Source organism: Leptodactylus fuscus, chromosome 3 (assembly GCF_031893055.1).
Source record: "Leptodactylus fuscus isolate aLepFus1 chromosome 3, aLepFus1.hap2, whole genome shotgun sequence".
In the NCBI taxonomy this organism is placed as follows: Eukaryota; Metazoa; Chordata; class Amphibia; order Anura; family Leptodactylidae; genus Leptodactylus; species Leptodactylus fuscus.
In genome coordinates this window covers 170,510,844-170,528,166 of record NC_134267.1, presented here as the reverse complement: position 1 = coordinate 170,528,166, position 17,323 = coordinate 170,510,844, and the positions used below count along the sequence as shown (strand labels likewise).

At 39.1% G+C, this 17,323-nt stretch overlaps 1 protein-coding gene across 1 annotated transcript in view; it reads right to left on the bottom strand.

The window, feature by feature from the left end:
* Positions 1-17,323, bottom strand: part of VEPH1 (ventricular zone expressed PH domain containing 1) — a 261,145-nt gene that overhangs the window by 134,407 nt on the left and 109,415 nt on the right. Inside the window, exons 8-9 of the mRNA XM_075268752.1 lie at positions 8,273-8,464; positions 3,710-4,098 (exon numbers count right to left, since the gene is read on the bottom strand). Coding sequence (XP_075124853.1) covers positions 3,710-4,098; positions 8,273-8,464 — 581 coding nt within the window. The remainder of the gene's footprint in view (positions 1-3,709; positions 4,099-8,272; positions 8,465-17,323) is intronic.

Here is a 17,323-nt window from a genome sequence, read left to right as displayed (position 1 = left end):
AACCCAAGAGAATGTGATCTCATGGTCCAACAATGAGCATGGTAGGCTTACATGTTCCTTAAATTGTAAATGATTAACCCCATCCTGCCACAGTCAATTTTTACATTTGCATTTTCATTTTTTTTTCTCTGTGCAATGCCAGATTTAGGCCCCACGTTGCAGAAACACAGGTTTTTTGGCTAATCCCATCCACACATTGCAGAAAAATATCCGCAGCAGAAATGCTGTGATTTCAAAAACTGTTGTATTTTTGGAAATAACAGCAAGTCAATTATATCTACAGAGTTCCTCACTGCTCAGCGTTATGGCTGGGCAGTAAGGAACATCCCCTCTCACAGTACAGCGCAATAGACGCTACTGTGAGGAAGGGCGTTTCTGACAGTCTGTGTCAGGAACGCCCTCTGACACTGAACAGCTACGGATTGATAAGTAAATAGGGCCTGGTACCTGCTAGAGTTGCTCCAGCAGGTAGTGGCCTATTAAAAAAAAAATAGCTATGCTATTTCTGCATAGGTCATCAATAATATGTAAGTCCTGGAAAACCCCTTTAAGGCTAAAGCCCCATGTAGCGTGCCATAGCAAAAAAAAGTGTTCACCATGGCAACACGTCATAGTTTTTCCCACAATACTTGTCAGAGGAAACATCTGAGGACTTTCTGCTTCAGTTATATCTATAGGGAAAACACTGGTGTTTCCGTAGGTATAAATGACATGCTGAAAATTCTAAAACCACAACAGTTTTAGAAATCACAGAATGTTCTCTGCACATATTTTTCCATAATGTGTGGATGGCATTTGCTAGAATCTCATCCACTTTGCAGTTACTGAAAAAACTGTGGTGTTTCCACTGCTGCTGAGCTGAGAACTTTAAGTTACATGGGGCTCACAACCTAAAACCTGGAAATCCCATGTAAGGCTAAGTCCCCATGCGGAAGCACAGCGTTTTTTGTTTCAGATTTTGTTGTGGTTTTTTGAGCCAGAGTGGATTTAACAGAAGGGAAAGGTCTAAGCACTTCCTTTATATTTTCCATTCCTTTTCAAGCCACTCCTGACTGTCTCAAGAACTGCAGAAAAATCTGCAACAAAAAATGCTGCATTTCCACAACATGTGGCCTGAGACTAATTGTGTTTAATCATTATCATGGCCATGATTTCATAATAAAGGTAAAGTCCTTGCTTCCTTTTCTGCTCTCTTACCAATTGGCTGTATAGTAATATGGAAAGCCTCCATTTATTGTACTGATGTGTATTTAATAATTAGAGAAACTAAAACAATACTGAAAACACAAATTGGTATAGCAAGTAACTTAAACACATTTCCGGGTGGTTTTAATGTTCAAAATATAAAGTGTGCAAACGATAAAATTAATCCAATTTTTCATTGACAAAGAATTCATTATGTTTAGCTAAAAATAATAATTCATCTATTGTCAGCTTTCCCCAATGTAATCCATGTACCTCCTGGTTCTTGAATATATTTCCAATGAGTCATGTACATCACTCAAACTACACTACGAGACGTTGGCTGAAAGAATTTCCAAGAAATTGCACTAGAATAAAGGCTTTGAAACTGTGCCAGACAGAAAGAAAAAGGAAAAAATAAACAAAAACCATGTTGAAGTTTTTTGTGAAATCCAACTAGGTTGAGATAGTTGCTGAAAATGAATAGATACAAATATTTAACAGCAATCGTCCAAGACGGTTATTGTTGGATGGTTTCAGAGAGATGATAGAATCACTCAAAGACTCTTTCACTTTGGAAGTACTTAGCACGGGGTATACATATAACTGTCTTGAGTTTCTAATTTTATAATGTGTGGGCTGTAGGTATCACCACAAAAACACAAAAGATGTGACATAAATTTTATACAGAAGCTCTGCTGACATAAGCGCATTTGGCAAAAGCTTCTGGCCAGTCATTATAAAATACTACCAATACTATCCAGAATTTCTATTAGAAAAACATGCTTCTAATATTACGTCTATGAAGTTATAAAATGAGATAATTATTTCTTTCCATGCAGATTAACTTCTGTATGTAAATTAATAGAATGAAAATCATGTATTAGCCATCCACAGGATAGGTAATAAATGTATGATCCCTGGGGGTCTGACAGCTGGAACCAATAATCATAGAATGGGTGTTTGCATTGACTGGAGCAGTAGTACACACCTGTGGTTAGGTGATAAACATGATGTAAACGCTGCGGTTTGCCTGCTGCGGAAACACCACAGAATAAAATGTTACAGTCACAGAAAAGTGGATGGGGTTGTAGCGAATTCCATCCCCACATTGCAGAAAAATACATGCAGCAGATACACTGCAATTTCCAAAACTGTTGTGGTTTTGGAAATCGCAGCATGTCAACTATACCAATGGAAACACCGGCGGTTTCCCTATAGGTTTTTCTCACAATGCTTTTTTGCTGCAGGACGCTATGTGGGGCCTTAGCCTTAAAATAGGTGCAAAAATGTACACATTATTGCCTCATTATACCAACCCTTGTCTGTATGCCCTTTTGAGAAATATGGATGACATGGGGAGCATGGAGGTGTTGTGTGTATCCCTATGGCTGACATATACACTGTCTCCTTTGTCTGCCGGAGGCTCGTCTAAGATCGGACCATAATGGAGACTGCTGTGGTTCGATCTTAGATTCCGCCTCCTCACAGATGAGCCTGCTTTGATTGGCCGAATGCTGTACACTGGCCAATCAGCGCTGGTCAATGCATTCCTATGAGAAAAAGTCAGCTCCCTCGTATCAGCAAGCTGTCAGCTCTCCCGACTAGCAAGGACGAGACTGCTGAAGAACCAGCGTTGATTTGCCGCAGGCTCATCTTTGCTAGTCGGGAGAGCTGGCAGCTTGTGGTTACGAGGGAGATTACTTTCTATCAGAGCAACTGCAAGCGCTGTGCAGTTAAAGCGCACAGACCCCATAGACTATAATGGGGTCCGTGTGCTTTAATTGCACACCGCTCCTCCTAAACACTCTCCTCCTGCTACTCGTGGACTTGGCGACTCTCCTTTAGTCGAATAGTGGTTTCCCCTGAAACGAGCATTTTTTTCCCATAGAATATAATGGGATTCGATATTCGATTGAGTAGTCGAATATTGAGGCTCTACTCGAAACGAATATCGAATCTCGGATATTTCACTACTCGCTCATCTCTAATTAAGACCTATTTTAGGATAAGGCCCTATGCAGAGAATAGTTTCTAATAAACGCCGTGGAAAAGACTGCAGGGGAAACGCATCACATTTTTTTCCACAGCATTTTCTCACAGAGGTCTGCAGAGTTTTCTTCTGTGGACTTTCTGTCTCTATTATACATATACGGAAAAAGCCAGCATTTCCGTAAGTATAATTGACATGCTGAGATTTACAAAAACGCTATGGTTTTTGAAAGTGCAGCATTTCCGCTGCAGATTTTTTTCTGCAATGTGTGGATGGGTTTGGCCAGAATCCCTACCGCTTTGCAGATACTGTAATACGCAGTTTTTTGTTTTTTTTTGCTGCAGCGTTTCTGTTGCAGCCAAAATGCTGTGTATTCACAATATGGGTCCCCAGCCTTAATAGAGTTAAGAGACCAAAACCAAACCATGAAACACCAAGGGAATCATGATTCATTGGGACCTATTTCATCCTTCATATTGGTCATGGACCATTAAGTACATAATTGTAATTTGGCTCTGGTTTTTAGGATCTTACCTTCAATGACACACTGATCAGGAACAGGAATTTTCTTCCCCATTTCAGTCACGTAGGATTTCAATTTACTTATGTTCTCCTTCAAATGTAAGAAAAGTTCATCGTGTCCATTCTGGGGGCCTTTATTGATGTCTAATGTACTTTGGTTTTCTTGATTTGGCTCTGCCACACCTTTTGTCTCAGTACAATTCCTCAGTGGCTCTAAAATTGAAGTTCTTTCCACCTGGGAGTTTGCAATGTCTACACCAGATGGTAATCTTTCATCATCTTGATTCAGAAACATATGCGAAAATGACATTAGGCCGAGAACTTCATTATACTCAGTGTCTTGTCCACTATCCAAACTCAAACATTTTCTGCTTGTTGAATTCGATGCCAAATGTTTTGACCTGTAAAAAAACACATAAGAATGTTAAAAGGATATCTAAGGTGAAGTACATATCAGAGCTATATACACTATATCTCTGTGGAGTATTAGCAATGTACTTGGCAATACTATTTAATATTTTCTACATACGTATCTGTATGCTTCTAATTGTGTATTCACAAACATTTCCACAAGCCATTTATACTATTTTAGATTCTATATGATAAAAAAAAGAAAAATACACAATAAAATCCATAAAGCAATGCTCTTATGAGTAATTGTGAGATCCCATGCAACCTCATCTAGGTTTTCTTTGTCTTGCAACATAGCATCCTGTATAGGATTACTGACTATTAAAGAAATATAAAGTAGTTGCTTGCGCAATGAAATACCATAGATGAAATAACCATATAAAAATCATTGTGCTTCCATCTATCTATAGTTACACTACTTTGACCCAAAAAGTTACAATTTTTCATTTTTTGACAGGAGTGCAATAAAGGTATTGCACTCCTGTCAAAAAATGAAAAATTTTAACTTTTTGGGTCAAAGTTAGGTGACCAGCTAGCAGTTTGGATAGTGCTTTCATGTATTGTGCAGTGTACTGTGTTGCTTTATATTGTGTTTGTTTATGCAGGAGCAGAGCTGCGTTCTTTCTATTTATTGGTTTTAGCCCATTTTGACATCATTTATACAAAATTGACTTAAATGTTTGGATAGTTTACAAAGCAGATTAGTGAATAGTACACAATGCAAACTCATTTCTATTGATGCTTCTACAATGAAAGCGCTGTATGTGAATATACCCTCGCGTGTTGCTAAATAAATCTGTTATTCTCCATAATGAGGTCTTCATTACTGTGTATTTTATATACCCATATACCATGTGCTATCTATAATACTGGTGTTTTCTTATGTTGTAGAGAGGCCTCTCGGCCCCCATAGGCTCTGGGCCCATTAGGCTCTGCAATTGCTACTTCTGCTCCCGCCATAGCTACTTTTCTGAATGTGCTGTTGACACTCACCAGATTGAGAAATATTACCAGGTTAGATCTTTTCCTGATCTATTTTTTAATTGGATAATATTACACATTTACACACTGTGATCATCACTTCAACCAATGTCCTTTATCAGATAAAATAAAAATGGCTATGTTGTAAGATCGTCACAGATCAATACCTGCAAGCCAAATGACTGTTTACCCAACTCCCACCATATACATACATGTTCAGTTTGTCTGAGTGTGCATGAGTTCTCAATGTAATTAGCTACCAGACATCTCTAGTAATGGCTTATCTTCTCTTCCTTCAAAATAAAGGATAGGGTATGTTGTTTTTCTCTCCTAATATGATGGTAAGAGTCAGCATACCCCATACACAAAATCATTCAGTCCCATGGAAACAGGCAGGGTCAGCTGACTGTACTTTTATGTATATTTTGGCAAATTTAGTCTTCAATAAACCATATTTTACATCTATTGGGACATAATTCATACAGTCCTATGAAAAAGTTTGGGCACCCCTGTTAATCTTAATCATTTTTAGTTCTAAATATTTTGGTGTTTGCAGCAGCCATTTCAGTTTGATATATCTAATAACTGATGGACACAGTAATATTTCAGGATTGAAATGAGGTTTATTGTACTAACAGAAAATGCGCAATATGCATTAAACCAAAATTTGACCGGTGCAAAAGTATGGGCACCTCAACAGAAAAGTGACATTAATATTTAGTACATCCTCCTTTTGCAAAGATAACAGCCTCTAGTCACTTCCTGTAGCTTTTAATCAGTTCCTGGATCCTGGATAAAGGTATTTTGGACAAACAATTCAAGTTCAGTTAAGTTAGATGGTCGCCGAGCATGGACAGCCCGCTTCAAATCATCCCACAGATGTTCAATGATATTCAGGTCTGGGGACTGGGATGGCCATTCCAGAACATTGTAATTGTTCCTCTGCATGAATGCCTGAGGATTTGGAGCGGTGTTTTGGATCATTGTCTTGCTGAAATATCCATCCCCGTCGTAACTTCAACTTCGTCCCTGATTCTTGAACATTATTCTCAAGAATCTGCTGATACTGAGTGGAATCCATGCGACCCTCAACTTTAACAAGATTCCCGATGCCGGCATTGGCCACACAGCCCCAAAGCATGATGGAACCTCCACCAAATTTTACAGTGGGTAGCATGTGTTTTTCTTGGAATGCTGTTTCTTTTTGGACGCCATGCATAACGCCTTTTTTTATAACCAAACAACTCAATTTTTGTTTCCAAAATGAAGCTGCCTTGTCCAAATGTGCTTTTTCATACCTCAGGCAACTCTATTTGTGGCGTACGTGCAGAAACGGCTTCTTTCTCATCACTCTCCCATACAGCTTCTCTTTGTGCAAAGTGCGCTGTATAGTTGACCGATGCACAGTGACACCATCTGCAGCAAGATGATGCTGCAGCTCTTTGGAGGTGGTCTGTGGATTGTCCTTGACTGTTCTCACCATTCTTCTTCTCTGCCTTTCTGATATTTTTCTTGGCCTGCCACTTCTGGGCTTAACAAGAACTGTCCCTGTGCTCTTCCATTTCCTTACTATGTTCCTCACAGTGGAAACTGACAGGTTAAATCTCTGAGACAACTTTTTGTATCCTTCCCCTGAACAACTATGTTGAACAATCTTTGTTTTCAGATCATTTGAGAGTTGTTTTGAGTAGCCCATGATGCCACTCTTCAGAGGAGATTCAAATAGTAGAACAACTTGCAATTGGCCACCTTAAATACCTTTTCTCATGATTGGATACACCTGGCTATGAAGTTCAAAGCTCACTGAGGTTACAAAACCAATTTTGTGCTTCAGTAAGTCAGTAAAAAGTAGTTAGGAGTATTCAAATCAATAAAATGATAAGGGTGCCCATACTTTTGCACCGGTCAAATTTTGGTTTAATGCATATTGCGCATTTTCTGTTAGTACAATAAACCTCATTTCAATCCTGAAATATTACTGTGTGCATCAGTTATTAGATATATCAAACTGAAATGGCTGTTGCAAACACCAAAATATTTAGAACTAAAAATGATTAAGATTAATAGGGGTGCCCAAACTTTTTCATAGGACTGTATCTGTATTGGTTGTAGTGACTGCACCCCTATGCATATTGACGAGATATACGACACAACCCAAACTTAACATCACATTGAGAAGTATAATTTGAAGCTCCTTGGTCCCGATGCAACATATGTAAAGAGACCCCATGTATTTTTTTTTTTTTTAATTAAATTTTATTTCTATAGCGCCAACATATTCCGCAGCGCTGTACAATTTGTAGGGTTCAAATACAGACAGATACATTACAAAGAAAGTCATTTCACACAATGGGACTGAGGGCCCTGCTCGCAAGAGCTTACAATCTATGAGGTAGAGGGGGTGACACAAGAGGTAGCAGGGGCGGTATTGCTTATGCAGAAGTCAGACACTTTTGTAATAGAGGTGACTCATTACACAAACATAAAACTTTATGAGCCGTCACCAGTCGTGTCCTGTAACATGTGGATGGAGCTTGGACCTATAAAGTTAGCATCATATCATGTGGGGAAATGTGGGAGCGGGGACAGAGGAGGGTTAAGGGTTTACGTTAGACATTGTGATAGGCTTGTCTGAAAAGATGCATCTTTAGTTTGCATTTGAAGCTGTAGAAATTGTACTATGTGTTACTTATAATAGTGGTATCTTCTTATATTGTAGAGAGGCTTTTGGGCCCCATGAGGCTCCAGGGCCCAGTAGTGTTTACTGCTAATGCACCCCTTTTAGTTACATTCTTTATCACATTATAAAATCAATATAACTTTATTGATAATTCAGTAGGAAACACTAAATTGCTAGCATTAATCCACGGTTACTCCTACAGTGCACTGCACATAGAGAAGTCTTATGTTTTTCTTTCCTATGGAGACTATCCTGGCATGACCTAATGGGACAAATCATTTCAGGGGTGAATGAAAAGGTCTCTTGCTGGAAGGGTTTAGCTCAGTGTAAGGAGCTCCACTTAGGGTGTGTCTTTAAGGGGTTACTTGAGCAGCTCACCTAATTATGCGATGATGTCATCCTGTTAGCTATAATGCCTAAAATTACATATCCACAAAGAATAAGAAACAGTACAGAACACCCAGGAGACAATATAGTAATGCTAATGTGAAAGAGTGGCTTACCTACTTACTGCATTGTCCTTTCTTTCCTCAGCAAATACTTTGGAGTCCTCCTTACACACAACCGATGAACTGGGGGATGACTCTTTCAGGTTACCCACATCCTGAACATCTATTTCCATCTTTTCTTCCCCCTTACTAATGTGAATTGTATCAGAGACATGAAGAGATGGATCTTTTGGAATGTTTTCTTTCCTGTTAAACAAAAAACAAATGTAAAAATATTAACACAGAGTTGTCCATAATATTATATATGCACAAGAGATATTCTTTATAGAAAGATTACAGTAACAGGGTGATATTCTATATAATAACTGAATCTACAATAAGAGTCCCAGATTCACTCTTAGACAGCAATATCATATTGGTGGGGTCCAACTCCTGGAAATACAACTAATCATCTAATTTTATGGGTAACAAGACTCAGGAACTTCTGTCTGTCATATGATTCTTCTGTAGATCAGTCCCATTCAAATAAATGATACTGTGTGGAAATAACATATACAGCTGCCACACTGTGTAAGGCTCTCCACCTAGTATATAGGCAAGTGGTTGCAGGGCTTGCCAGAGGACCGTGGCCCCATAAATCAGCTGTTTTGTGAGTGTAATGGACATCAGACATCGACTTCCACATCTGGTAAAATATATCTACAATGTCAATTTGGAAAGTAAAGTTTTAGCACAGAGACAATAATTTTAGTGTACAATACTAGGTAACATTTGTCATTCCAGTGACGCTGAATCATGAGCTAAAAAGTGGGTAAGGAAAGGGGAAACTGATATTCTTCCTATGACATATGATGAAAATACTTAGAGGACCTTTCACCACCTCCGCTAATTCAAGTTCTTAGCATCTGTTAATAAGCGCCGCTCCACATGTGATTCCAACACAGTTGGAATTTTCTATATAGCTTACCCAGCAACAAGCGCAGTTAGTTTTGGTGCCTGATGTGCTATTGAAGCTCTGTAATGTCAGAAGGGCGGTGTCAGGCTGGGGGGTGGATACAGAGCTACAATCAGAGGCAGCCAGTGTCAGAGCTCAGAATCACACCCCTTGTCTGCTCCTTCCTGACACTGCACCCTCCTGACAGTACAGAGACTAAATAGTATATCAGGCACCAAAACTAACAGAATTGATTGTTCGGAAATGGTGGGGGATAGAGAAAAATTTCCAACTGCGCTAGAATCAGTGGAGCAGCAGCTATTAATTGATTAAAGTACCACTTGAGACCATGTGCTACATGGTAGTTGGGTTAAAAAAAATATATGACTACACTTCCAATTCAATGGCACAGGTCAGAAATTCCCCCAATTCTACTTGTCTACGCTCAGAAAAGATAATCAGAAAGTAAAAACAGATAAAAGTCATATATTTCACGGTTTTGGATTTGTGTTGGATAGAAGGGAGGACAGCACACTTACATTGAATACCCATATAGATAACTTGGTTATTTCCAGTCTTCAATCTATAGGGTTAAAGCTATTGTTATGTTAATATGGCAGAGGAATATATGATTATGAAATGCATTGCATTACAATGTTGTTTGGCGGCCAAGTCATGTGCAACCTATTTCACACTGCATTCTTGTCCCACTGGCGTGCTGACACATTTGCAAAGCACTACGTGGTAAAGTCTTTCTCAGGTGATAACACGCTTTCCTGGGGACATTTTTTAGAAACCTAAACATCTTTACAGATATTACACTTGACAGCTTTGTATTTCTATCCCCACTAGGTACATGGTCCTCATTAGTAAAGAATTCGTTATAAGAAGAAACAGCCTCAACCACTTCTTACCTTAAATAGGTTCTCTACTATAGACAATGCTCTGTTGTTAGAAGAGTCCCTCAACAATATGCTGATCACACTGTGTTTCACAGTGGAGATGTAACTTTAAGCACCTGGACTCCAAGGCAAAATATTTAACTGGACTCCACTTACCATGTGCTACGTAAAATGATGGTGCCTAATGTTGTATTGATAGATTTGTGCCCAATTACAATTTCTAAAAGTGCACCCCCTATAACTACTCCCATGGACCCACTTATAAACAGGTCCAGCTTAAATCCTTAATTATGCTATGAGGAGAACAATAAATTATATTATAACTTATGCAACCCACCAATAGTTATTTGGGTAGTCAGAGGTAGATGCTCCCATGCAGCAGTAATAGTGAATAGTCATGACTGACCATTACCAGGCCAGGCAGATGTCTGATTACTGTGCTGGGACTGTAACGAGCCGTGCACCTATATGTTATATCACATGACTATGGACTATAAAATCACATGACCATGGTCAGACTTTTATCCCCCAGCAGTAACAGAGTGAATAACAGCAAGAAGAGATCTAGAAAACAGTGAGGAATTGATATAGAAAGTATATTAGAAAATTGTACAACTTGTTATTATATAAACAATAACATTGTCTCTCAATATTGGTCTGAAAGAGACCAAATCCTTTAATTTACTTAACTTTAGTGAGAACCATTCTACTGTCCATAGTCTTAAAGCGGTCTCCAGTTCTAAACTACTTTTCATAAATTAATAATGCATTTAAAGGGGTTGTCCCATCTCAAGGATCCTATCTATACTGGTAGCTAATGTAAATTGAAGACTTTTCCTAAAATATTGCTTTAGAAATTCTGATTTGTTCTCCTGATATGTGAATTTATTCCTCCCATTGTTTACACAGTGTTGCTAAAACCATGGACCTACAGGACAAGTGACATCACTCACTGCTCTTGCCGACAGGACAATCATTCAGCTAATTGCACTTTGCTGATAAAGTCTGTTATCTCTCTATATAAACACACAGATAACACTGAGCCTGTTCTGTACAAGCATCTGCATATTATCTGACCTGCATAAGTGTTTTGTGTCCCGTTCAGCAAGAGGGAGGAGGAGGGAAGACAGATACAGGAAGTGAGAAGCAGACACTGCAGGCAGCATGTTGAAACATTGAGATGGGAAAACCCCTTTAAATATAAGACTTCGTAATATATGTTATTAAAATCTGTTTCCTTCTCCACTTATGTTCAATCTGATTGCTTGTTTACATTATATCCCTCTCCAATATTCAGCATCACACAGACAACTATGGAGCAAATAACCCCATGACTTTTTTTTTATTTTTCCATTCACAGAGCCATATGAGGGCTTAATGTTTGCGGGCCAAATTGTACTTTGTAATAGTACTATTTAATATTCTGTACAATGTCCTGGGAAACTGGAAAAATATCAGAATGGGGTGGAATTGGAGAAAAACTACATTTGTGTGGTTTTGTTTTTACAGCATTCTGTATATATTTGTAGACCATGCATTTTGGAAGTGTGGATGTATAATTTGTGTTTGTTTTTGCTTATTTTTATTTGAAAATTTAGGGAAATCAGGAGACCTGAATTTTTTTTCTTTTTTTTTAAACAATTTTTTTTAGCCTCACTAGGGGGCTTGAAACTGCAAACTTTTGATTGTGTGTCCCATAGACTGCAATACAACTGTTTTGCAGTCTATAGGACTATCTCTATATAGCTACATTGTCATACACCAGCCTCAATAGCTATATTGCTAGGACAGGCCTGGGAACCTTCATTAGGATGAAGACATCAGTCCATCAAGTTTAACCTATAACCCTACAATCCCCTATTTCTTGCAAAGGAAGCAATGGGGACCTCCACAGGGGGCTAAACTTTGTGTGTGCGTGTGTGTGTGTGTGTGTGTGTAGGGGGGGGGGGAAATCACTCAGGTAGATGCTTGTAGCAGTGCAAGAAACAGGAACACAAGCACTGGATTGCACAAGAGTTCAGGCTTTATTTACTTGTAGTGCATACACTGCTTTTGCAAAGCCACAGGATAAACAAAAACAAACTCCTTCTCGGCTGAGAAAACTAACTTAAACATAAGGAAACTTTTCCCTGACTATACAGGAGACTGGCTACCAGTCTCCCACCTTGGCTACAACAACGGGCGGCACAGTACCTGCTCTGGAGGTTCGGTCTGGACAGGTCAGCTCTGTGAGTGTGGTGCCACACTGCTAGTCTTCTTCACACTCAGACTATTATCAGGCCTTGATTAGTCAGCTGACCTCCCTGGTGTGAGTCTTACCACACAACCTTTAGGTGTCTGGCTGGAATATACCTGTCTTCCCAGACCACACCCTTCACTCTCTCACAGGGGGACTAACTTTGGGGGGAGGCATCACAAACAGAAATGCAGAGGAGCAATGGCAGTACTCATAATACAGTGGAGACACAGAAGATTAAACATGAATTTTCTACGAGAAACCTTCACCAGGACTAAAGGAAGATGAGCTAAACCTGAAGACTATATTCCTGATTTGCTCATGCTTCTACCAAAGGACTATGGATGCAATCTCCATGGTATAAACAACAGGCTTCACAATGACCTTCTCCACAGTATGGACTGTGAATCTGTGGAATAGCCTACCCCAAGAACTGAGCGTCCATATTTGAAAAAAATCCAGCATCAATTCCTTGAATAAAACTTAACTTTTATTGTGAAAAAGTTTTCCGCGGCATAAACCGCTCCATAAAATCAATTATAGATATTCATGATGGCAGAGATGAAAAGACGTCTGGCTGACGCGTTTCGGGCGTTATTGTAGCCCCTTAATCATAGCTATGATTATGCTCCGGAAAACTTTTTCACAATAAAAGTTAAGTTTTATTCAAGGAATTGATGCTGGATTTTTTCAAATATGGACGCTTGTATCTACACCTTGGGCTGAGAGGCCGAATTTTCCGAGCACCTTCCTTTCCTTACAAGGTAATTGATACCTGTTTTTTTGGAATTAGAAGATTTGTGGGTGAGCTGACATATTTGTTATTTATTAAGTCTACCCCAAGAACTGGTCAAAGCAGCAACAGCTGACAGCTTCAAGATCAGCATAGGTGTCTTTTTACAGCAAAACAGCATTGATGCTTATTTCTTTCACTTGTCTCTTCAGTCATATCTTTGCCCATGCCTGAGTTGAACTTGATGGTCATATGTCTTTTTTTTCAACAGTACTCACTATGTTACTATCTAATATATTGCGTGTAAAATAAAGTGGTCTCCAAGTATCTGAGACTGTGGGCTGAAGGTTTGTATAACTTGTAAACATATAACTGACTAAAAAAATCCTCTTTCTGCCGGCGCCCCAAATTGCGAAAATGCCCATTTTACAGTGCCTGCAAAGTGGATTGGATTCTGGCTAATCCCATCCACACATTTCATAAAAAAATTTGTACCGGAAATGCTGAGATTTGAAAAACACAAGCGTTTTTTGCAAATTGCATGTCAGTTATACCTGCAGAAGCGCTGGCATTTTCTATATAGGTATAAAAGAAGCAGAAAGTCCACAAAGGAAAACTCTGTGGACTTTCTGTGAAAAAATTACTGCAGAAAAAAACATTTTGCGTTTCGACTGCTGTCTTTTCTGCAGCGTTTTTTTGACTCGCTACGTAGGGCCTTAGCCTAAAGTAACTGCTGCTGTTTGTGAAAGATTCAACAGCACACTAGTTTTCAATCTGTTCTACCCCACCGTTCTCTTCGTGTTTAGGATGCGTTCACATTCAGCACTTATGTACCTGCTTTGATCCAAAAATGATTTTTCACCTGAAAAAAAAAATGAAATGTTGAAGTCTCATGCAAATGTGGTAGCTGGTGTACTGGGGTGGCCCTTTAACTCTGGGAGAACTGATCTTGCTGCTTAGGGTCCATTCACACGGAGTAACATGCCACGTATACGCAAAATAACGCGGCGTATATGATCCACGCTCCCATTGAAATCAATGGGAGCTTTTACGGCGCTCAAAATCTCACACGTCGTATACGTGCCAGGTCATGCGGCACGTTACTCCGTGTGAATGGACCTTAATAAGGATGGGGGACGGCATAACATTGAGAAGATCAATTATATATATTATCATTATGAGTTGTGGTACAGGCAGATAGTGTTAGGGGTTTGAGTGGCAAGATAGTACACCAAGTACCGAGGACCCACCCCATTACGTCAACCACTTCATTTTCATTAGACTTCAAAGTTACTTCTCTGTGAATCTATAAAAGTGCCATATGTAACAAAGGGATGGTGTTTATCACTGTAATTTGCTCTTTAACATGGTGGTGAGAGTTGAATATGTTGGGGGGAAGTGGAAGACTCACTTTACGCTACATATCATCCACTGCACATAATTGACCTAATACTTAGAAGAAAAAACATAATACATATGGTACTATATAAAAGGCTGGAGATGGCGCCATACTGATGTCAATAACAAAAAAAAAAGCGAAAATAGAGAATAAAAGTCATGCAAATTTAGCAACTCAGAGAAATGTACTTCCTGTATTGTGATATCATAATCCTGTTTTTCCATTGTGGTAACTATTTCTCTGGCTCTCATACAGAATTCAAAGAGGGGGTAGTGTTAATGGCGAACACATGGGCTGACTTGGCTGAATGTACACATTCCCTATAGCTTTGCAATAATGTGACATATTATACACAGATAAAAAAGATAAGGGTTTTTTTTTTTTTAGCATAAAATGTTAGAATGAGGTGAACATAAGCAATTGCACATATGATACGAGATACTGTGGTTCCTCAACTAAAAGCATGACAATATTCATTAAACACATCTAAACATCACAGTGATTATTTTATATATTTGAACACTTTTCTTTTACACTTTGTTGTCACTTTACAAATAATAGAATCTTCAAACCCACTTGACACTCTGAAACCAAAAGACTTTCACTGATTCTGTGGCACTCTCATTCTCCTTCTCACACTCATCTCTATCAGGCACTCTTATTCCTCTTCTGGTCGAATTGGTTCTTACCAAGCGTGGTTCAACCTGAATACAGAAATTTGTTAAATTTTTATAAAACTGAACAAATGGAGATTCATCTTGGGCAAACCAAAATGGCCACCACATTCAAACCCAAGAGTAGATTAGATGGTGGCCCAGGGCAGATGAAAAAAAAATCATACTCACCTTCCAATAGCTCTTTTGGGCCTCCTCGTAGTGTCTGTCACTCTTCTATGATATCTCTGCTCCATAACCCCCGGTCAGAGCAAAGCTTCGGGTTTTAACCCCTTGGATGCTGCAGTCAAACATGTGAAACAGGTTCTGACCAGTGACTACAGACTGCTAGTAGTCCCCAGTACTTGGTTGATCCTGCCCAGAAGTGAGGAAGTCAGCCTATGCGTCTGCATAGGCTGACTTCCTCTATAGACTGTAATACATGTGTATTGCAGTCTATAGTGCTGAACCAGTGATCAGTGCATTGCTGGTTCAGGTTCCTTAGTGGGACATCATTAAAATCCACTGCACTACTATACAGGCTCTCTGCAGCCAGGAAATAGTTGTTCTTTAACGCAATTTGCCACAAATTAATGAAAATCGAATCTGAAAATTTGGCAATGCTGCTGAATTGAATTTTTGAAAACTACACTTATCTCTAGTCACCAGGAGAGTGTCGTTGGCCATCAGACCCCAGAGTATAGTAATGTAATTTTCACAATGACATAACTTTGGCTTTAATGTCCCTCTCTAGTTGCCCCTAGTTTAATGTCACTCTCAAGCTATCTGAGTTTAATGTCATCTTCCAGCTGTCCAATAGTCTAATGTCCCCCTCCAGATGCCCTAGTTTAATGTCCGCATCTAATTGCTCCTAGTTTGAGCAGCTCGAGGTTGACATTAAACTATGGGGCTGCAGGAAGGTGAGATTAAACTGTGGATGCACCAGAAGAGGGACTTTATAATGTGATGTTAATTGGAGATGAATACTATAATGTGGGGGCCATATAATATTCGGGTGGCTGTAAGAGCATTATACTGTGTGGGGCACAAAAAGAAATAGATGAGAATGGGTGGAGTCATAGAAGTAGGTGGAGCTATATTTGCCACCGCGTGCTGCAAAATCTCTCCCTCTTTCGGTCCTTTAAAAATTGGAAGGTATGGGAATAGTTGAATTTTCAAAAATGCAGCATGTAAATTTTAGCTGCGGAATCACGAGCATATTCCCCATAGGGGAAGAAAAAATACTGAGGAAAGCAACAAAAATTCAGTGAAAATTCTGCAGAACAAACATGTTTTTGTTACTTTTTTTCTGCATTATTTTTACCAGCGTTTTCCTACTAATCAGGGACCTGAGCTGCTGAACTCAAAACTAATTTTGAGAGGTTTGCCCAGCTCTAGCTTTTTTTTTTTTTTTTTTCTCTCCTATCAATATGTCTTTGTAGAATGGGAGGAAATCCACATAAACATGCGGACAACATACAAACTCCTTGCAGATGATGTCCTTGGCAGGATTCAAACCCAGGACTCCTGCGCTGCAAGGCTGTAGTGCTAACCACTGAGCCACAGTGTTGCCCTCCCATCTCTACGTTTTATGCCATGTAGTATTATGTATTAATAAAAGGTAAACTTTACTCTGAGTCAGTACAATTATGATGCAACATTTATGTTATTTTTATTGTTTAGCACTTTTTCTGAATAAAATCATATTTTATGGAAAAAACATTCCTTCTCCAATGCTGACATATTTAACAGAAAGAGGAAGGTAGTTGTGAGCAAAAGACCGGTGACAATTAGTCAGTTTATCTGCGCATTCTCAGGAAGCGTAAAAGCGTGGCAGCACATACAGGAAAGAAAATATTAGCAATATTCATGTGAAATTCTAGGGAATTTATCTTAGACAGCCCTCAAAAGTTTATAAAAGTTTGACTAGATGTAGCCTACCTTAAAAGCTTTAAACTATATTCATATGACAGTGAATATTAGCAGCGTGACGTCGTTTTTTTGGGGTTTTTTTTACAGTCGTCACACAGTAGAATAAAATTCAATGTCAGTTAACGGGGGCTATTCTTATAACCGTTAATTTGACAGTGCGTCATAAAGGACCATCAACATATAGGTCATGTTATATATTTGTCTATACACATACTGTAATGTTTGAGGGACACCTGAAAACAGATGTTCCTCTGGTGCAAGATGGCCATTTTGCACCTCTGTCATGTGAATGTAGCCTAAGGGTGAGTTCACACTA